Genomic DNA, 21,454 nt, shown 5'->3' on the forward strand with positions numbered 1-21,454 from the left:
GCAGAAATGAACATGTATATGCTGTTGGCTAGGAGGCTCAAAGCCCGCCTCTTTACAACACAATCGCTCAACAGCAGCATTATGGCTGCCGCCACTGCCACAGTCTATGGATTATTCTCATAAATTTACTTTTTTTTTTTTTTTTTAGCGTGGCCCTAATCCTCCTTCGTAGTTTTATGAACTTCTCAAGATGAAAAAACAATATTAAAGCCATTTGGTTTGGCAAATATGAACTTCTTTGCTGTTTGGATGTTTATTCTAAATATATACATTGTATAGAGTTCCTATGTTTTTCTTCTGTAAAATCAGCTCTCAAATAAATGTGGCCCAGTAAATGTCAATATTCCCCTTTTGAGTGTAAGACAGTAGAACAAAATACTGAAAGTCCAGATTGTACATCAGGTCTTGTGGATGATGCACATTATGTTTGCTTCATGATCAAGCAGTTGGTGGCTTCATAAATCTAAAGATCATATAATTGCCTTTTTAGTGTCTTATCAGCAGGCCATGTCACTGGTAATAATGGTTAAGGTAAAAACATTAGGTCTAGTGCTTGCTTTTCTCTTGGCAGAAACAGTTGTGCATGGATGTTTGTTGTAATATATGATCCAGGGATATTTGTATTTCTCTTCTTGGACAAATACAATGTACCATCATCATAGGTAGGATTTCCTGGATAAGCAGACAGGAACATTGTTAAAAATAACTGGTGTATGTCTGTCTGTCTATCTGTCTTGATGTCATTTTAATAACAATTCTAGATTTGACTTTATTATTTAAATTATTTATTAGAAAAACATTTGTTACAATCAGAGGTATTTCAATTATTCTAAAAACAGTCACACATTAAAAAGAACAGTTTATAACATTGTATTTCCAAGCACTGCACAAAACAGCTACACAAGTTGAGATTCACATAAACATAAACAATGATTGTGATGTTTTTCACAAACAAAATTTAATTCAAGTACTTAAAAAAAGTTATTATTGCAAGTTATGTATTCTATTCCACAATGTATTTATCTCAAAACTCTGAAAGTATGGCAGTAGTCAAATTAAATAAATGTTCATATTAAAGCTCCTGTGAGGAAATTTACGACCTAGTTTATAAAGTTGAAGGTTGTGGCTATTTTCCACAAAGAAAATCTCTGCTTTCTTTCACAGTCAGATGTATCACTCATTGTGACTCTTTGAGGTGGATCATACAAGTAAAGAAAAGACTGTTTTACTAGTGTGCTGTTAACCCCTTCATCCAACACCTACCTCGCTGCAGCAGTTTCATGCATTAAAATGAACAATATAGAAGGAGTTAATCTTAACGTTGATGGTTCTGCTTGCTTAAGTTGGTCATATAGATGCATCAGTATTCATTTCCATTTGTTTTTAGTGACTTGTAGAAAACTCCCTACAGTAGCTTTAATAAAGTCTTGACAACATTAAACTAGTAATACGTTCATGTGAGTTGGTTAATGTTTTATCTGCAAATTAAATGTAAAATGGTGGAACTGTGGTTGATATTTTTTGTTGCTTATTAAGTTAGTTGTAAGGCCTGCTACAACATGTGAACACAGGTTTATTTGAACCTAATAGCATTTCAAAGGTTGAAATGTTAACTTGTTTCTAACTTTTCTTGAGTAAAGACAGTTTTTTTTCTTAACCTCTGCATTGAGGAAACTTTCTGCTGTTCAAGAGCTGTTTTATCATGTCTCACAATGAAAAACACCCTTATCATCAACAACACATTCCTAAATATGTTGCTGTGGTTATATTATTTTTCATTTTTACAATTGTCCAGTCCAAAGCTAGAGTAAGCAGCACTTTAAAACCCAGTGCCCTTCATCTCCACTGCAGCCATCATCTTCCTCTCGCTTTTCCTTGCTCTGCAGGAAAGGAGGAGCCAGGTGACACCCCAGCCAATCAGAAGCCCTGTTACGGCCAGTACAGCAGCGAGCCACACAGGCACATTGTCGGTGCATTCAGGGAGGAGAGGCTGGGTTGTGTGGTGCGTAGGTGAAGTTGTGCTGTCTGTTTTGGGTACTGACGTGGTGGACGTGATGGGTAAGCTGTTCACTTTTGTGAAGATGTAAGGATGCTCCTGAAACACACAAAACATCAACCATATTCTTTTAGAATGAACCATAATGTACATATACTGAGAGAAATCATGACTGGGTGATTGAAGAAATGCTTGTAGGTCAACTTTCTTACCTCTGTGGGGCATTTCAGGCTGTCTCTGCTGTTTCTGAAGTCATTGTACGTCTGCTTTTTACCCACTGGCTCCAACTACAGATAAAACAGAGCACTTATTTTCTCAGCTAATTAGTAAATTGCAGTGAGATGTAGAGGACCTACCCAAATTCTGTCCTCTGTCAAACACAGTTAGCCTTAAAATAACTCACCATGTTATTCCACAGGGCTGTAGCCATGTCAGCGTGACCCCGTTCACTGAAGTGGAAGCAGTCCTCAGAGAAGTATGTGTAGTCAGGTCTGGCGTCCTAGAGAAGAAACATTAGCTCTTAGATAATACTGTATGTGTATTAAGTGGAAGGGCTTGAAATAGACTTCAGATAATGTTTGTCTTTGTATATGTGGAGGTTTGGAGGTCCACAGGGGGCTTACTTACAGCATTCAAAGGAACAACGGTGTTCTGGAAAAATGGCTGCGTGACCACAGCAAAGTCCTCTCTGGCATCATATCGGCCTCCGTACACCAACTTTTCAGTCTCAACCTGAAAGGAAGGCAATAACATGCTTATTGTAGACAGTTTAGTATAATGATGGTGTTTTATCACATTTTAAATGACCACATCCTGACACTATTAGGACTTCAAAACTAGGACTACAAATAAGGATCATAAAATCACCATACCGGAAACTTTGGTATCATGGTTTTTGTGGGAAATGTTTTTTTCCCTCAAAAAGAGAGAATATACGGAAATGCAAATACAGTGCAAAGGACATCTCTTACTACTATATGTATGTTCACCTATAGGCCTGTGCATAGCAATTTTGTTCTTCAATGCTCCTTCCATCATTGCCCTGCCACGTAGGCACATTGAGTAATAAAAAACCTGAGTGAATTCCTTGTACGTGCATGAATACCTAGCCAATAAAGCTGAATTGGATTCTGATCTCAGAGGTCAATTGAAAAGAGGGGGAAAAAACCAACTGCCCTCTAATTTTAAAATGAATGATTCATTTTGATCATTTTTCAAGCAGAAATAAAAAATGCTGATTCAAGCATCTTGAATGAATGCATTATCTGCTTTTCTTTCTCATCTCTAACAGCACGTGAAGCGTCTTTTGATTCTGGACTGTCAGTTGGACCAAAATAAATCACAAGAGAGAAAAATTGTAATGTTTTTTTTTTTTCACAGTTGTTTCCCAATTAATCAGACTCGGCAATTACGTTTACATCTGAAACACAGATTCAAGGGTTCAATGGTGTCCACTCTGTGCATACATCTCTCTGCAGAGTGGAGCTCAAATGTCTGAGAGAAAAATATAAAACCAAAGCTCCATTTTAAACTACATTTTATTCACACAGTTTGTCTTCACTGTTCCTCTCTGCTAACCTGTAGTTCCCGATTGATCCGTTTCACTTCCGCCAGCTCGGGGGAATCCTCTGTTGCTAACAAAAAGCAGGGGCAGACGAACCTGAGGATCAAAGGAGAAAAAAAAAGACATGTCTGCTAACAGTTCCAACAGTTTGATACATAATGCTACCTATTGCTTTGTAAATGCTGCTGAGGATTTAAGGATGAGTTGTACTTGAATAAACTACTTAATATTAAACATGTCTGTAGTGGATTGGATGGTGTTTGATCAGTGTTTAAAACAGTGCTCTCTGTTCAAAGGAGCAGTCTTCCTGAGACACACTGGTCTTGATTCATGAAGAATTGATTTGGCATGAGAGGATCGATGAGCGTACTGTTGTAACACACTGCACCCGAGACTATCCCTCTTGATCCTGCGAAGACCTTCAAGTTCAAGGATTTCCAAAACATTGACGATCATCCTAGGAACCTGAGATCAGAGAGCAAAGAGGCAAGGTATTCAGAACAGATAATTTCATCTGTGTAAGAGGAGGGAAGAAAATAAGAGCCGAATTAATCTGCATTTCATGTTATAATATGGTAATGAATGCATAAACAGCTCTTTTCAGAAAACAGATAACATCAATTCACCTCTTTATACAGCATATCCAAGCTTGTCATCATGTGCTGGCTGTACTTCTGAGGTGACAAAGTGGCCTGCAGATGTGAAACATAAGGAAAAAATCAGTGCACAAGGCTTTTTATTGATTCATAGCGGAAACTTGTACACTCATTCCCTTTTTAATTAACACATTTGCTCTGTTGTGGCTACAAACAGGAGAATAATGACGGCACATTGAGGAGAAGCTGGCAGAGTTTGAGGCTGAAAAGGACTCATCACCCCAAAAGAGCCGATGCCATGCAACATGCACGAACATTCGAGCAACAGCTAACCCTAAGCTGTCACTACAGACTCCGATCTCATCTTAAATTGATGCTGTGCTTTGATATTCTGCTTCAAAGCACAAACATTAAAAGAGAGACTGCCCTGTCAGTGAAGCGTAATCGAGAGAGAGAGAAAGAGGGAAATGAAAGAGAGAGAAAGAGACAGGATGAAGAGAGTCTGGGTTGACCTCTGTGTTGTTTATGCCTCTTAGAGAACAAGGCCTGTCACTGTGCCCCCGTGTGATTGTTTAATGCAGACAGTGGTTGAGATGCAGGAGCGAGGGAGGGGGTTGTTCAGCGTTGGAGGGGTGAAGTGACAGAATGTGCTCATTGAAAAGAAACCGTGTCTGCTCTCCTTTTACTCTGACACAATAAAACAATTAGAGGAGGGCTGCTCACAAAGCTTGATTATTCTGCCCCAGTGAGCGGTCACGTTTGGGGAGTGATATCATGACACGGCTCTGAGCGGGGCATCTCAAAACACTTCAAGGGACATATAAGTACTGAGCTTTAGTGGAAGGCCATTTTCGCTGAGAGCAGGGTTTTGAAAATGCTCCTTATTCATGGTGCATCCTTAAAATAACTCACCCTGTCATTGCAGTACTGACACAGGTCGTTGCCGCCAATGAAGAGGGTCACAAGCTTCCAGTCGTTCTCAAAATCCACCTTCTATTTATGTAAAACATGAAGACAGAATCAGAAAGAAGACGACAAAGATGACATTATTTTCTTGCTCTTGAAGTACTATTCACTAATACATCATTTTAAAACAATAAAAAACTCACAGAGTCATTTTTCATCAGGTCGATCAGGCGTCTGACCTGCCCTGGAATGCCTCTGTATGACAAGAGATTTTCATGATTTCACAAAAATGATCAAATGAACCTAAAAAGCTGATAACAGATCAGAGACAGAGAAGAAGAACTCACGCTATTTTAGCTCCAGATACAGCCACGTTGAAGCCACTCTGCCATTTCCCCTGCCCCTTTGACATTCCTCTGATATTAGGATTGAACTTCTTAAGAATATCTGATGTAAAGAAAAGTAGCAGATTATTGTAGAGCAGACAACTTACTACCTCTGATACAGGCTAACTCTGCTATCTAGTGGTGTTAATGTGCATAACATGTTAAGAAAAACAGCATGGGGGGACTCACTTGGTAGAGTTGTGACAGTCTCAAGTTGTTTGTCTCCTCCGATGCTAATCAATCAAAAGCAGTAAATGAAATTAATAAAATGAAATCACATGAATTTGTTGTTGTGGTTGGTGTGCAGTCTCTCACCTCCACGACACTCCTCTGTACTCTGTGCGAAGCTGTAGGAGATTCTTTGCTTTTGCACCAAAGCCGGCCTGCGTGCAGAGAAAGGTCTGTTATTTCCAGACACTCAAGCCTATTTTCCTGTCATTAGGTGTCTTGAGAAAAGCAATATATCAATACTACTCTCTTTAAAAAACACTCTTCTGTTACCGTTAAGGAGTCTCCAAGACCAGCCACCACTTTGATGTCAGCTGGTCGTATCCTGTGAGCTAACGAAACATCCACTTTAGTTTGTCGTCTGACTTTTATTCTCAGATGACATCAGAGTTACTCAGTGAATGCTTACCTGATGTGGGCACAGAGTTAGATGGAGCTGTGTTGGCACAAGAAAAGTCAGTTCCCCAGTTCTGAAGAATTTACAAAGACATATTTTAGTATTTTTATAACTTGGTATCATCGATAAATAAGTTCTTGTCATTCTGAAGATGTGTCGTGTGGGAGACAGAAACTAGGACGTACTGTGACAGGAGCAGGGGTAGGGGGAGGGCCTGGGAAGGTGTAGTTGCTGTTGATGGCCGTCCTAATAAATGGGTTACTCTAATAGACAGATGATGGAAAAAAGACTTATTAAATGAAAATCTAATGCAATGTAAAATGTTACTGAGTGATTGCTGCTGAATGCAAAGTTTACCTCAGAGGGACATTTTAACTCAATGCCAGCCGTGAAGTCTTGCGTGAAAGTCTTGTTGCCCACTGGCTCAAACTATGAGAAAATAAAGGAATCAGTGTTTTAAAATGATAAATAAACACTTCAAATGCCAAAATGTGTTCTGATAAAGTAAACTCTACCATGTTGTTCCAAAGAGCCCGAGCCATGAGGGTGTGAGCTTTCTGGCTCAGATGGAAACAGTCAGGGGAAAAGTAGGAGCGATCAGGTCGACCATCCTTTTAGAAGCAAAGTATAGAAGGGAGATCGTTTAAAATACTAACATGAATACAAAAAATACATGCCATGAGGAATGCTCATGTTAGCTCTTACCTCTAAATAGGGAAGGAAAACCTCCCTTAAGAAGGGCTGCAGTACCACTGTGAAGTTGTTGTGCGTGTCGTACCGTCCAGAGTCGATCAACTCTCTCATACCAAGCTGGACGCAAAGACAGAAAAAAGATAAAGAACATATCTCGACTGACATGTAATGTCCAATAATATAACTGCTGCATCTGAACCTAAATTCATTTTGCATTCTGTTGCACTTTGCACCCTTTATATCGTATTTTTCATTTCAATAAGAGTGAAACCAAAGACAGGGATTGGTTTTGGTTTAACAGTTTTTTTGTGGATATTCTTTATTCCTACCAACGCTGTTCAAAAATGTAACACAGACCACACGTGATACGCTTGTATTTTCTATGATATAGTAAGAAATAGTGACATCATTTCAAACATTTAGCAATATGCACGTACCTGATAGGCTGCAGTGAAGTCTCTGACCTTCTGCAGTTCAGAGGAACCCTCTTTAGGCTTCAGAATGCAGTGGCAAACTAAACTGAAACATAAACATTCAAAATGTTAAATGTTGTTAATTTTTTTGTTAAACTGTCGGTTTTACACAACTTAAGTTTACTGACCTCACAAACCAGGTGGGACAGCCCAGAGTTTTATCATTGTGCAGCTCACGCAATGGAACAATCTCCAACAGCTCCACCAGATTAACAATGGCACGAGGTACCTGGATTATACGGAGAAAACATTTATAAATAGTTTGTAATTTGGATTATGTTATTCTGCATAGGAGGAAAACATACTTCTCTATGGAGGATGTCCAGAGCTTCACGGATACGAACGACCACATTCCTTGGAGAGAAGAAAACCTGAGGAAGACATACACAAGACCAAAGCATGAAACAAACATAAATGTGACACAAATGACATCGAGAATAGTTAGTTCAGTGATGAATTGTTCAGTGGAGAGAAACTGAAACATAATATTTTGTGGGGTAGAGCAGGTAGAGAGGCCTTTATTTGGGCAAATTGCATAAATATCACTGGTACCAGATTTTTATATTTTGAATTAAATGGTTTACTCTGACTTTTATAGTATTTTCCCGCTTTTGCTTTACAAGTATGTGACTTATCAACCTTTTAAGTGGGGATAGGCCTATTTTCTTTCAATAAACAATATTCACAAGTACTGAAAAAAAATCTGCAGATTGATCAGCAAAGATCAAAAATAGTTTGTTGTAGCCACAAAAAAATAACTCTTGTCAGGTTTTGTCTGATCTTGGATTTAAATGTGACATAAAAAGCATACATTTCAACCTACAGATTACTGTTTGACATAGTATAATGATAACAAATTATCTGCAAGGTTATTTTTCCCTTTGACATAATAGCCAATTAGCATAACACAATGTCTAAGTTGGCACAGAATCTGACAGTATAAAAATGCCACTCACGCTGTCCGTGCAGAAGTCACATATGTCATTGCCTCCAATAAACATAGTGATCACTTTCCAGTCATTGATGAAATCAATTCGCTGTAAAACAGATAAGAGTTAACGGCTCAGTTAATTGGGTAATAAGGAAAAACTGAGACAAGAGTTACATCATATCATATCAGTAATTCACCGCTGTCATACCGAGTCAGTTTTCATTTTGTCCACCAGGACACGCACCTGTTGGACCATATCACTGAAAATACAAAGGTCTGATGGTAAGACATGTATCTGAACATTCTTTCTACAGCTTTGCCATAAGGTAAAGGTAAAAAAAAAATCATAGCAGAAGTGAATACATGATGACTGACCCAGCCTTGGCCCCTGCCACAGCCTGATTGAGGAAGGCTGTTGAGCTGTTCTGGTTACCTACTCCCTCAGAGAAGCCGGTCAGGTTGGAGGTAAACTCCTTCAGGATGTCTGCAGAGCAGGAATAAAGGAAGGTCAGAGAAAAAGATTGAACAGGATTGTAAAAGTTATTTAGTTTGTAGTAGATAATGGCCATACAAAAAGAAAATTAAACTCACAAATAACTTCAAAATATTGGAGAAATCACTGATAATTCACAGTCAGCTTGCTAGCCATATTGGGTAATGCTCTGAGAAAAAAGCAGCTTTAAAAAAAATCTAATTGCCATAATTTATAATTTATTGTCATTTTAAATTGTTCAAATGCCATGATTTGTTTTGGCTTGTTGCACTTATTACATGTTATTTAAGTCATCTATGTAAAGCCCTCATTGTATTTTCAATTTTAGCATAAATCAATATGTTGAACCTTACTTTTCATAATTCAAGGTTTACTTAGATACTTGCCATATAGATAATTGCCCATACTGACTGTGATTAAGACACCATGATAGTTTATGTTATCAGACATAAAGTTACAATGGGTGTTTTCTTGACACCTTACATTTAATTAAAAAAACCTTTAGTATCCATTATTATACAATTTTAGTTTTAAGCAATGTATCTACATTTCTGCAAATAGTTAAACAAGAGACAAACATACTTGGCAGTGTGGTCACAGTTGTGATGTTTCCATCACCACCAATACTGAAAATGAGGGGAACAATAAAAGAAAGAACATATTAGTTTCAAATAAAGCTGCTTCAATATCTCACTACACTATCAAAATGTAAACAAGGGGCCTGTAGCTTATCTCACCTCCATGACAGTCCTCTGTACTCATTAATCACTAACAGAAGGTTGTCTGTCTTTGCGCCCACACCATTGGCTGCCTGCAGACAACATCACATGTGACGTAGTAAAACAAAGTAGAACGAAAAAAAAAAAAAATTGAAGCAGATGCACACGTCTCCTGGGAGTGAAGCTGCTGCGCGAGTGTCTGCAGGACATTTCCTTGTACTAATGTTAAAGTGGATCACATTAACCATATGTACTCCACACTTACTCCCACCTCCATTTCTTTACAAATTGATTCCTGTTCTTCATATAAACAATATAAGCCTGTAAGTTTACCTTTTACCTTGTATATAGATGTGCGCTTAATCTTAATGAATGTCTTTAGAGATAGGTATGGAACTGAATTAGACAAAAACACTTACTGTCAATGAGTCGCCCACTGCTGCCACCACCCTGAGATCTCCAGGTCTGAGTTCATGAACTGCACAGAGAACAAAGTGTTTAAGCTAGGTTGGACTAAACTACATTTCCCAAAATACTAAAGCAGATTTTAAATGCAAGCTACAGGAACACAGTTGTACCTGAGGTTGGTGTAGTGGGGGATGGACTGCGATCTGTGCAATTTATCTCAGTGCCCATTGACTGCAAGATACAGCACAGCAAGCTCAAATGAGTTCAACTGTGTTTGTTGTGATTCAACACTGTAGTTGAGAGTAAGAGTTAAGTTAACATACAGTTTCTGTTCGTGGAGAAGTGTTCAACTCTCTGTTAGTGGGGGAGTTTTGCTGCGTCCGCAGGAAAGGACGCTCCTGGGAAAAGAAGTGGAGAATGTTAAACCAGGTTTTAATACTGAAATCATGTGAAAGTATCATTATGTGCACATTTTCTCTGCTATATTTGATCACATTTACAGCTGACTTATGTATTCTTCTGTGTAATTATGGAAAAGGACAGCATGCCTCACCTGGGAGGGACAGGGAATACTAATGAGGCTGTTGTCCGTGACCTCTGCCTGACCCATGGATGGTTGAACCTGGAGGGAAAGTCATGATTGGTTTGAGAATTAAGGTTCAAGTGGAGCCATTCAGCGCAGCCAATTACCACACAGCATCTACCAGAAGTGATTGCATAATTCTGATATCTGTGTAGATTTGGAAGGAACAAAGCCAGAGAGTGTCATTCTGATGGATTATCACCGCCTAGTTAATCTTTACATCTCTTATCTAATTTCATGTCAGAGTCATAAACTTTAATCATACAGCTCCATCTTACTAGGCACAGTGACTCTTATCTGTTGGTTATTTTACAACTGAGACACAGGGTCAGTGAAAGTGTCAGAACAACATGTGCATGAATGTTTAAGGTTTTCAGCATTCTGCCTTGTCAGACAGCATAATGTATACACACAGAATATCACCAATGTAACTGTTATTCAGATTTTGAATAGTAAGAAACTTACCATATTCGCCCACAGCTGAACAGCTACTTGATTAAGGTCCTAAAAAGAAGTAAAAAAACAGCCAAATCAGGATTTTTTTTGAATGCATCGTCCCTGCTCCCTTATTACATTATTTTAATGATTATAACTGGCATGTGGAAATAGCTTTCTCTTCTTACAGAGTCTAAGATGTGTTCAAGGATTGCCGGGGTAGACTGTAGCACAGCAGCAAAGTCTGACTTTTCATTCTGCCACTGTGGATCTTCCAAGACATTGCTCAGAGAGTCCTAAACCAAGACATTGCATATTTTGTAAGTCAGGAAACAAAAATAATTCATAAAAGCATACATATGCCATTCATTTCTATCTATTTCACCTGAAGTGTCTTCAGAAAAGTAGCTTTTCGTAGTTGCTGGTTAATGTTGTCATCTGTCATACACTCACACCTGCAACAAATATCAAAGAGAGCACGTTTCTCTTCCTCAGTAAAAAGTGATGTCAAATAAAAAGAGCAGATACAGTTTACAGGTGTTTGAAGCTTACTTGTCTTGCTGTTGACTTGTACCCCAGACCACAACCTGAACCAAAGTGTGATGCAACTGCAGAAATACAACCAGCATGTTAATGTTTTTTAAACATCCATTACTTTCATTACAAAACTGTATTCAAGAGAAATCATAATACCTTTCTCTGTAACAGCTGTAGAGCTGCTTTCACGTCCTGCACAGCAGCTTTAATGTCACCAGCAACCTGAAGCAGAAAGTAACAGTTTTATACTCCACACACCTTTTACTGAATCTAGTATTAAACTATATGAAATGGGATTTTGTTGTGATAAGAAATCTTACATTCGGGGAACAGGCACACATGGAATCTGCTGGGACAAACAGCAGCAACAACTTCCATTCTGTTACCTGCAAAAATAACGCAACCAGCAAACAAGAGATGCAACGGTGTTACAACAGATGTATAATTTTGTCCAACACTGGGTTAGAGTTAAGAAACCTCATGTATGGGAAGCTTTGCATGAAGAAACAGAAGGAAACAGACATTGAAAAGGAGACCAAAACCTCTAGAGCTAAATTGCTACTGTCTCTCTTAGTTTGGTCTGTACCAAAATAAAATGTAAAATTTGTGATTTATTTGGTTATGTGGGATAATTTGTTGGCCTAGTGCAGCCACCTCCCAAGTCTTACAGCATTCAAGAAATAAAAAGATTTAACTTTCTTGTTTATCAAACACATTACAGTGCTTGCAGCTAATAATTTAATTCCAGAATCTCAAGAAATTTCTCAAAAATAAGAAATTAAAGAGTTCATTAATGTTTCTCGTCATCTCAAATTTGAGATCCTATGTGATAGTTAAAGCTCCTGTGAGGAGATTTTAATTGGTTATGAAAGACACTGACTTTACTTCTTCCGCTTCAAGCATTCACAGTGATACGTTTGACTATTAAGGTTAAGAAGGATGAGATATTTGTTAAAAAAAAAACACTACTTACACATAAATAGATCAAATTAGCAATGAGATTAAACATATAACTTTACCACAGGGGGTGCCAGCTTATGCTCAAACCTGAAGTTACTCAAAGGAGCTTTAAATGAATCCCATAACTAATTCTTAAACCATGTTGTGAGAGGGTTAATATGTACCTGATGTGAAAGGGGTAGTGACAGTGTCTCTGCTTCCTCCAACAGGCTTCTGTACCACACACAGAGAAAAACATACATTTTTAACACACCTGCAGTAAACCTAGGATTTCTATGTGACTGTAATTGTTATGTGCACCTGTTTATTACCTGGGCTGCAGTGAGGTCTGATCCACATGTGGAGTGACCCCTTCAGGGTTAAACATGGACAGCAACTCTATTTAACACACAGTGGAGAATGTACATGAAGTGCTCATTGTTTTGAAAAAAGAAGATGGTGATAGCCTCCATTCATGTCACCAGTTTGTTTAACTTGTGCGTTAAAGAAAGGTCAATGCCCTGCATTTATGGCCCTCTGTCTCATGTCTTACAGATAAACTGAACTGTAGGATTATTGATCTGAGAGCTTTGCTTCAAAGTGTGACAACATTTCCTGCAACATGGTCTTGACTAAGACCTTGAACCAAGTGTTCTGTAAATTGTCAATGTGACTTTATGGCTGGATTATCCCTTTGCACGGGATAGAAGAGTCTGTTTTTACATTTTATTGCAGGCAAAGTTAATTGGTGATGCAGTTAAGCTATGGTGGTAAACTTAACAAAATAAAAGACATGGAAAATATGATTACACAACAACAGAACCAAAAGTCAGTGTGCTGTGAGTGCTGATACCAACACAAAACAGGTACTTCAGACAACTTTACAATTAGTGTGTGAGAGTTTTAAGACTTACCAGCAACTCTGTTGATCACTCTGGATGCTTCCTCCCTAAAGATGAAGAGTTATGAGTGACAAATATGTGATTTTAGCTTTAGCAGATCAGGAAATCCCTTTTTTTGTTTCAAAAATAAGGGAAATTTAAATGTGAATTGTACTTCTGGCTATCTACCTGTGTGTAAGTGGCATTCCCAGGACATAAAGAGCTGAGACATCTGCAGGTCTGAGAGTGTGAACTGATGGAGAAAAAACAAGGACATGTAAAAGGCAGAAACTTCACGGCATTCATATTCTATCAAGCAAGAAACAACCTTGAAAGAAATGAAGATGACTCATCAAAGTAATAACTCAGACTGCTGAAGAGAGTAAGAAAATGACTGATAAGCACCTGAGGATGATGGGGCTAAGGGGGCAGGTAAAGGTGAGCAGAGGACGGGCGTGTAAGTGTCCGTCTGTGGCACAGAAAGATTAGTCAGAATATCATGGATATCATACCAGTATATATAACACATTTTAATACATTTACTTTTTTATGAACACCCAAGTTTCTGAAACACTGTACCTTCTCTGCTTCTTCTGTTGATGGTTCATATTTTGGTAAATTTAGGGCATCTGTGAGGCCAGAAACAGAGATTTACTTGAAAATGATTAAAAATGGAGATCATCAGTTACAGATATTATGTTGTTCACAAAGTAATACAGCCTAAAAAGTTGACTGTTTCGTTTTCCCATAAAATAAAATTGCATATAATAACAAGTTAAAGTATTGAAAAAAGCATGTGAGACCATTTAAGCACATTCTCTATTTCTAATTACTTTTCAAAGGTTTTATTTTCTTAACGTATTGCTAGTGTCAGCACACACTGCTTGATCTGTGTTGTAAACTAGGTTAAAACTGTCTGTGCTGTTCACACTTTTTGTACCTGCATCCATAAACTAATTTACTGCATAAGTTACACATATAGAAAACACATTCCCTCCATCATACAACCCAGAAATTAAATGAAAGGAAAAATGTAATTAGCAGGTAGTCTGTAGATAAGACATGCTTTTATTAAATTGAGGGCAATAGTCCAGAAGAGCTAAAAGGTACCATAATTCATCAACTAATATTGTAAACACAACTACAGCTTGCTACCCTTCAAAAGAAGCAAGCTGGTTGCACATTCAGTTCTATATCAGATATAGAGCAACTGCAATAATTAACACTGTAAAGAAAAGATGGGGAATGTATGATTAAGTGTGATTTACCTGTTAGCTGAGCACAAGCTCCAACAAAGGCTGCCAGAAACAGGAGTGCAGATCTAGTCATGATGTGATGAGTTACCGAATGTCTTCCACACTGAGGGGTTTGCGCAATGCCCTCCTCTTTTTTCTCTCAGAGAGAGAGAGTGTGTGTAAAAGTGCACTGTACCTGCAAAGTGGGTGGGGAAAGGAAAAGAGGAAAACCACTTAAAAAATGGTAATTTATGTGACACACACCCTCTTGTTGTCAGTCATATATCAATCTTATCAGCTCATCTGGATAACAATCAACAAAACTACAGACACACCACTTCTGCCTTATCTCACAGTGTATCTGTGTCCTGCAGTTCTTCTTGTAAACCTAAAGGATATTCACATGTTTTGCAACAAACACATTTCTTACTTTATGAATGATCAGTGAGAAGTGAAGTTATGGCTCTCACGATAACACTTTACAAATAACCAGTAAATAATTTTATCTTTCATTTGGTGGATGAAAAACACCGAAGATATTGTCCTTTATGAACTCGATCATAATCATTTTTTGATTTCCAAACGTGACATCTGGGTTTTTCATCCAATTTCTAAATTGAAATAGAACAAAAGAACAATAAAACGTAAAAACATGGATATTACTATCAACGAATGATTTAAAAAAGTCATACCAAAGGGGTTATAGTTATCAAAGGGTTCATAGAGTTAATATAGATGTATCAGCCACTCCATCATTGCAGGCAGCTGAACAGTTTATGGACAAAGTGATAGTAACCACAGAGATTTTCCAAACAATGGGTCAATTTGATTATAAAACTTACTTGGCTGTAGAAGCACAAACAACCATTCAGTTTCCATCCTACTTAACATTTTGAATCTTGTTTTTTTGTCTTCAGTGCAGCATGGGTCTATCATTAATAATGTTAACAGAATCATGTTTAATTTTACAGTTAAACTGTAAGTGTGTGATATCATTTAATCTCACTTTAAATATGTTGCTCTTTGACTTTGACTTTGACTTTGACTTTGACTTTGACTTGGACCCTTGGTTCTAATTTACTAAATACGCATTCATAAGACACTTCCTGGTGTTCATATATTTTACAAGTCTTCTTATGTAATTGTAAGTAAGTAAATAACTAGCAATTTGTAAAACTGGCCAGGTTCAGCTTTGGAGATGGGATGAGATATGATAAGATTGGGTTAAGTTCTTTATGAGCTGTCCTCAGATTTGCAGATAGCCTGATCCTTCAACAGAGTTGACCAACAGGTTATCTTGATGTTGTGGAATATTTAGATTGTCACCTACGAGCAGAAAATAGAAGCATTTTGTCACGCCAAATGTTGTAAGAAAATTATATATGCTATATATTTTGTGGTTACTTAAAGAGCATTTGCAGTGATTGGGTCTGGCCTGTCTCTCTATTTGCCCAATAAGAGTGGCCTACCTGTCTATCTACCTGCCCCAGCAGAATATCCTGCCTACCTTTCTGGCTACATCAGAGCAGCCTACCTCCCTATTTGGCCTTGTTAAAATGGTCCACCCATAAATCTGGTCCCATAGGAACAGCATATCTTCAAATCCGGCCTCATAAGTATGGCCTATCTATAAATCTGGCCCCATCAGTATGGCATATCTATAAATCTGGCCCCATCAGTATGGCATATGTATAAATCTGGCCCCATCAGTATGGCATATCTATAAATCTGGCCCCATCAGTATGGCATATCTATAAATCCGGCTCCATCAGCATGGCTTACCTAAAATCAGGATAACTAAAATCAGAGTGTTTTTCAAGGATAGTTTTATGCTTTTTGTGTTTATGACAACTCCTATAACATTTGAAAACTGGAATTGATATTTATTAAAGATACATGTAATTCAGTTACTGTATTCCTCTTCAAAATTAATTTTCAGATATCAGATATAATAACATTCTTACTATCCGCAATTGCCAAATTAGATCCAATGGTGTAACTTTGAGTTTTCATGTGTTTTGGGCTTTCAATTTTAGATACCTAAAAGTTATTCCTATTATTTAGAATGTACATTTTGAATTTCTGCATTAGAATTGTTCCTATGAAGAACTAAAATTTTAGAAATCTATAATCCAATTTTTACTGCTCATAATTTCATTTTCAGATATCAGAAATAAAAATACATTCCAGAGATCCATAATGTAATTTGGAATATCAATAATAGCTTGTGACTAGTATAAATATAATAAAAGATTTCCAAGTTTGGCATTATGATTAGGTGGAATTCTAATAAAATAGTGATTCAAAGTTTGATCCGAAGACAATTGGACTTGGTATAAATTCTAGAAGACGTTTAACCCATCCTCCAACAGGCTTCTTCAGTTCTGAACAGTAAAATTGTGCTTTTACAAAACCGAAATAACATTTTTTAAATTAAATTATGTATGTGTTGAATGTTTGCTTTTCATTTTGGATGGAAGAAATTGAATAACAGATATCAGCCACACTATCCATTGTAGCTATTAAGTATTGTAATAGCTCTGCTGACATCCAGTGAAGCATGCACGAGCCGCCACAGTACAGGCCGCTACGTCATCACCGGATGTTGATACGAGCTTTCAGCAGCTTGGAGCACAGCGCGAGCGCAAACAGGAACAGCTGAAAAAGAACAACAAAGCCACGACGACGACCGCATAAACAACAGATGTTTGTCTAAACACACCTTATATATCGCTGACATTCTTCTAGGTGGAGACATTTTCTGCCACTGGAACACATTTGAGAAGGTATGGCGTCGTCATTTGTGTCAAGCCCAAAAATATGCGTGTTGTTGTTTTATTGTGTCTGTTAGCTCGAGGCTAACGTAACGTTAGCTTCTTTTGACTTGATCAACCAGCGACGCACAACTAGAACTCAATGTCCAAAACCACAGCGGGAACCAGGAGACATTTTATTATTTGTCATTTTTGCGAAAGTAGTAAGATTTGAGAGAGGACTGTTATTCAAAATGTTTTTTTTCTGTTCAATTTAAAGTTCAGCTGCCATCGACAGTCAACAGTCCTCATGACAAGTGAGTCAGGAACAAGAAGTGCTTGAAGAGATCAGTGATTCATTCAACGAGGATCTATTACAACAAGATCAGGGTAAAAAAACACCAACAACCTCAGAGTACAGGAGCTTATGTTGATAGTTGTACTGCTTTGTTTTCTCCATTTCTTAACATGGGCAAAATACTGTTTATTAAGTCACGAGGACACGTAAAATGCTAAATAAATCATAACATTAAATCCATTATTAATTATATAATAATAGCAATAACAATGAAACAAATGAGCTATTATTGGCGTCAAGTGTGTTTAAAAGCCTCCGTCGGTGATCACAGCCAAACTCTTTCCAGCATACATGTTAAAGTCACATTGCAACCTGCTCTGCTTCCTCCTTTTGTGTTGGACTCTCTGAATGGCAGTTGACATTTCACAGTGACATGCATAACTGATCAAAAATGGTACGATTTTATTTATGTCACTAAAAGGTCCCATCGATACTACAGCTTGTACTGCATCATGAATGTGTGGGTTTGTCTGTGTTGTGGGTTTCTGTGTTTTCTTAGCACTTTGTTTTATATTATTATTTTTTTATTTATTTAACTTTCATTTAACCAGATGAGACCCATTGAGATCAAGACCTCATTTACAAGGGCGACCTGGCCAAGAGGTCAGCAGCACACGTCAAAATAAATAGCACAACTCAACAGCATGGAGCATATATACAGACAGTATGTAGAAGCAATCAATAATTTGAAAGTGCAACTTATTTGCAAATAAAGTGCAATTTGTGATCACAGGAGCAGCATTTAAAAAACAAGAACTGCACTAAAGGCCTGTCTTTCATTTAAGATGGAGCCAAAGGCGTCCAGTGAGATAAGATCTGACAGATTCAAATCCTTCTGGAGTGTATTCCAAGCAGTAGGAGCAGCAAAACTGAACGCTCTCTTACTGAACTCTGTCCGAACACTGGGAACACACATTTGTTAAGTGTTGCAGGAGCACAAATCATAGTGGCTTTTTGATCTTTGTAGATACACACTCAAATACATTGGGCCCAAGCCAAGAACACATTTAGAAATCAGACGTTGCCAATGTGTATGCCTGCGTACACTCAGGGATGGCCAGTCAGATTTGACGTTAAGTTCACAGTGATGAGTGAGGCGTGTGCAACCCGTGACAAGCCTCAGAGCACAGTGATACACACTTTTTAAAGACAACAAACATTTAGCCGAGGCTCCCAAGTACAACACAATTATCTATAGCACTGAAACAAGATTGCACTTAATTTACTTGTGACAATGACAATAAAGGTATTCTATTCTATTCTATTCTATTCTATTCTATTCTATTCTATTCTATGGAAACGGTAAACTCTATAGATCTTGAAAATGTGTCTGTTTTAGCTCAGAGCGAGGATACAGCTCTCTCTTGAGAAAGTGAGGGGAGGTAAACAGGACCACTATAAATCACCACTGCACCTGATACAGGTTTTTATGCCTCTTCACTGTTTGCAGGTCAATGCTTGTTAAGAGCCTACCCCATCTTGTCACAGCTAGAAATATCAGATGTTTTATGTTTGATCTTTGTTGTTTTGATATGTGATCGTTGTCTGGAAACATACTGAAAACAACATAGATAATCATAGTTACAAGTCCCCTTTTCTCTCATATTTTTGCTTTAGTTTATTCACACCCACAAATTTGACGATGGGACGCATCTTCTTGGACCACATTGGAGGAACACGCCTCTTCTCCTGTGCCAACTGTGACACCATCCTGACCAACAGGTCTGAACTCATCTCAACGCGTTTCACAGGAGCCACAGGCAGAGCTTTCCTCTTTAACAAGGTACAAAAATATTTTTGATACTGACCTAGTTGTGACACTTCTGATTAAATACACTCAGTGTCTTGTACCCTGCTTTAAAGTATGTGTGCATGCCTGTGTTTCAACCCTACAGGTGGTGAACCTGCAGTATAGCGAGGTTCAGGACAGAGTGATGCTGACAGGCAGACACATGGTGAGGGATGTCAGCTGCAAGAACTGCAACAGCAAGCTTGGTTGGATCTATGAGTTTGCCACTGAGGACAGTCAGCGGTACAAGGAAGGACGTGTCATCCTGGAGAGGGCACTAGTGAGGGAGAGTGAAGGCTTTGAGGAGCATGTTCCCTCTGATAACTCATGAGCCCTTAACTTTGGATTGTTTCTTCCTCCTCTCCTTCTCCTTTATCCCTTTGCCTCTGCGCTGCACACCTCCACCTGCAGACTTCGTGCTCGGTGAAGTTTTAGCTTCACCTGTCACCCCCTTTCCCTGCTCTGGCCTTGACCTCTGCTGATTAGATGATTGGTTTGCTGGCCCTATAGGCTTTCCCAAAACACCACCCTCAACCAGCTGGGAGCACAGACGGGGGGTTGTACCTTCAGTTGTTCGAGTGTTTGTACACAGTCACACAGAATTTTTACACACCTCTGCACAAGGCATGCTCCACACTTTTTTCTTAAATGGTTATTTAACACGTGCATGGAAATAGACATGATCACTTTGGTTGTTCTGTTTAATCAGATGACAGGCAGAAGAGCTGGGAGTGAGTATCATCCAGCCAAGCCTGCACATCATTCAAACTGAACTGTCACTATGTATATTGCTTTAACGGGGCTTCTGCTTCTGTGTTGTTGTCTTTTTGTCAGTGTGTATGTCACTGGTGAGCACTGAATGCAAATAAGACCACAGTAGTTCTTGCTATATCAGTTTCTTGTCATTAGCTAGTAGCGTAATGATTGTAATAGTATTTAAAATATTTGTTACCATCCAAAAGATACCACGAGGACCGCACAGATTGATGTCATATATAAGTATTCATTGTTGTGTTTGATGATGATAGGAGTTCTGTTTAGATCTGACTCACATTTCTGTTTATCGACATGACTTGCTTGAAGTGTACAAGTGTCACATTTATGCAGTATTTAGTGTGGAAGTGATGTGCACTGTAGACAATCATACACTTCAGCTGATAGTTTTGATTCAGTTGTACCGCCCTCCATCTATGACTATGGTTCTTTGAGCCTGTGTGGTTTGGTGTGTTGTGCAAAGTGTCACCATGGTGACTTATGAGGAGGAACATTTACCTTCAAGCCATGTCTCCAGTGTGACAAAGGAGGAATGTGTGAGATGTGATGAAGATGTTCTGTGGCTGCCTGTTGGCGTGAAAACAGGATAATGAGAGGAAGGCTTGTTGATGGTTTGGAAGCAGCAGCACAAGGAGACAAATAGAAAGCTAACAGCAGACATTCACTTACTAGTTTCTCTTCAGTTAGTTACTCTGTAGTAAAAAGACATTTAGAATATGTTAAAGCCAAGCCTTTGACAGTGCTTCATTTAGCTAAATATGGTCGACTGAAAAAGAGTTAAACTGTTGGAATAGTGGTGCATCTTTTTTTTAGAAATCCTTGGCTTTGGGCACTTTTAGTCATAAGACAACTTTTATTTTGACAGCATAAAGCAAAGAAGCTTTAATGGAGTCTTTGTCCTCTGACTATGCCAGCATCTCTGTTTTATATACTCAGTGCTGGGGTAAGATTTAAATCAAAATGTCAAAAACGTACAAAAAATAAATCTCAATCTGTGTGACATTTGAGGTTATTTTTGGACTGGGTTGTAGCATCATGGCCCTGGTGAGACATTGTGCCATTTCAGATTGTGCATGCCTGCAGGCGTAACCAGTACAGTCCAGTTTTCCCTGCTGACACTTCATGCTTTTGGCTCGCCTTTACAAGGTCATGCAAGACAGTGCAAGAAGTCATTTCTATGTATAAAAAAAAACAAGCAACATTAACTATTGATGGCTCCAACAGACCATCCATCCGTATACCCAGGTCAGCAGAGAGTGCAGTCAATGACAGAATAATTATTATATTGCAATTTTATATTGTTTTCTTTTACCATATTATTGAAATGCCATAGTTTTTATTTGCTTTACTCTTGATGATGATTATTTTATTGTCTTATTG

At 38.2% G+C, this 21,454-nt stretch overlaps 2 protein-coding genes across 4 annotated transcripts; one reads left to right on the plus strand and one right to left on the minus strand.

The window, feature by feature from the left end:
* Positions 1-844: 844 nt before the first annotated feature.
* On the minus strand, positions 845-14,505 carry plb1 (phospholipase B1). The gene is made up of 43 exons (XM_034675335.1): positions 14,434-14,505; positions 13,745-13,794; positions 13,571-13,634; positions 13,355-13,418; positions 13,199-13,233; positions 12,617-12,683; positions 12,470-12,518; positions 11,666-11,731; positions 11,502-11,567; positions 11,361-11,416; positions 11,194-11,263; positions 10,997-11,104; positions 10,839-10,877; positions 10,344-10,412; positions 10,114-10,188; positions 9,961-10,021; positions 9,802-9,860; positions 9,401-9,474; positions 9,246-9,289; positions 8,546-8,654; positions 8,379-8,430; positions 8,196-8,276; positions 7,545-7,610; positions 7,368-7,468; positions 7,204-7,285; positions 6,779-6,883; positions 6,589-6,684; positions 6,431-6,502; positions 6,259-6,336; positions 6,086-6,146; positions 5,950-6,008; positions 5,764-5,831; positions 5,638-5,681; positions 5,410-5,509; positions 5,266-5,317; positions 5,069-5,149; positions 4,187-4,252; positions 3,931-4,025; positions 3,575-3,656; positions 2,624-2,728; positions 2,400-2,495; positions 2,209-2,283; positions 845-2,095 (listed from the first exon to the last, which is right to left on the minus strand). The coding sequence occupies exons 1-43, from the start codon at positions 14,492-14,494 to the stop codon at positions 1,820-1,822; spliced, it is 3,279 nt and encodes a 1,092-aa protein (XP_034531226.1). The 5' UTR covers positions 14,495-14,505; the 3' UTR covers positions 845-1,819.
* Positions 14,506-16,991: 2,486 nt separating this feature from the next.
* LOC117806258 (protein yippee-like 5) lies at positions 16,992-21,074 on the plus strand. Of its 3 annotated transcripts, none has more exons than XM_034675086.1 (4): positions 16,992-17,186; positions 17,434-17,537; positions 19,129-19,294; positions 19,407-21,074. In XM_034675086.1, exons 3-4 carry the CDS (start codon positions 19,154-19,156, stop codon positions 19,629-19,631), a joined length of 366 nt encoding a protein of 121 aa, XP_034530977.1. In that variant the 5' UTR covers positions 16,992-17,186; positions 17,434-17,537; positions 19,129-19,153; the 3' UTR covers positions 19,632-21,074. The 3 variants fall into 3 exon arrangements, with proteins under 3 accessions (XP_034530977.1, XP_034530975.1, XP_034530976.1); XM_034675084.1 differs by having other exon boundaries at positions 16,993-17,186; positions 17,434-17,543; XM_034675085.1 differs by lacking the exon at positions 17,434-17,537 and having other exon boundaries at positions 16,994-17,186.
* The last annotated feature ends 380 nt before the right edge of the window (positions 21,075-21,454 follow it).

This window comes from Notolabrus celidotus, chromosome 22 (assembly GCF_009762535.1).
Source record: "Notolabrus celidotus isolate fNotCel1 chromosome 22, fNotCel1.pri, whole genome shotgun sequence".
Taxonomy (NCBI): domain Eukaryota; kingdom Metazoa; phylum Chordata; class Actinopteri; order Labriformes; family Labridae; genus Notolabrus; species Notolabrus celidotus.

Excerpts from the sequence above, each read along its gene's own strand:
- plb1 (XM_034675335.1), bottom strand. The coding sequence starts at position 14,494 with ATGACTAGATCTGCACTCCTGTTTCTGGCAGCCTTTGTTGGAGCTTGT. Across the intron at positions 9,475-9,801 it reads CAGTGGGCGACTCATTGACA|GCAGCCAATGGTGTGGGCGC; the intron begins GTAAGTGTTTTT and ends TGTTGTCTGCAG. Across the intron at positions 9,290-9,400 it reads TACAGAGGACTGTCATGGAG|TATTGGTGGTGATGGAAACA; the intron begins GTGAGATAAGCT and ends CCTCATTTTCAG.
- LOC117806258 (XM_034675086.1), top strand. The coding sequence starts at position 19,154 with ATGGGACGCATCTTCTTGGACCACATTGGAGGAACACGCCTCTTCTCC. Across the intron at positions 19,295-19,406 it reads GAGCTTTCCTCTTTAACAAG|GTGGTGAACCTGCAGTATAG; the intron begins GTACAAAAATAT and ends TCAACCCTACAG.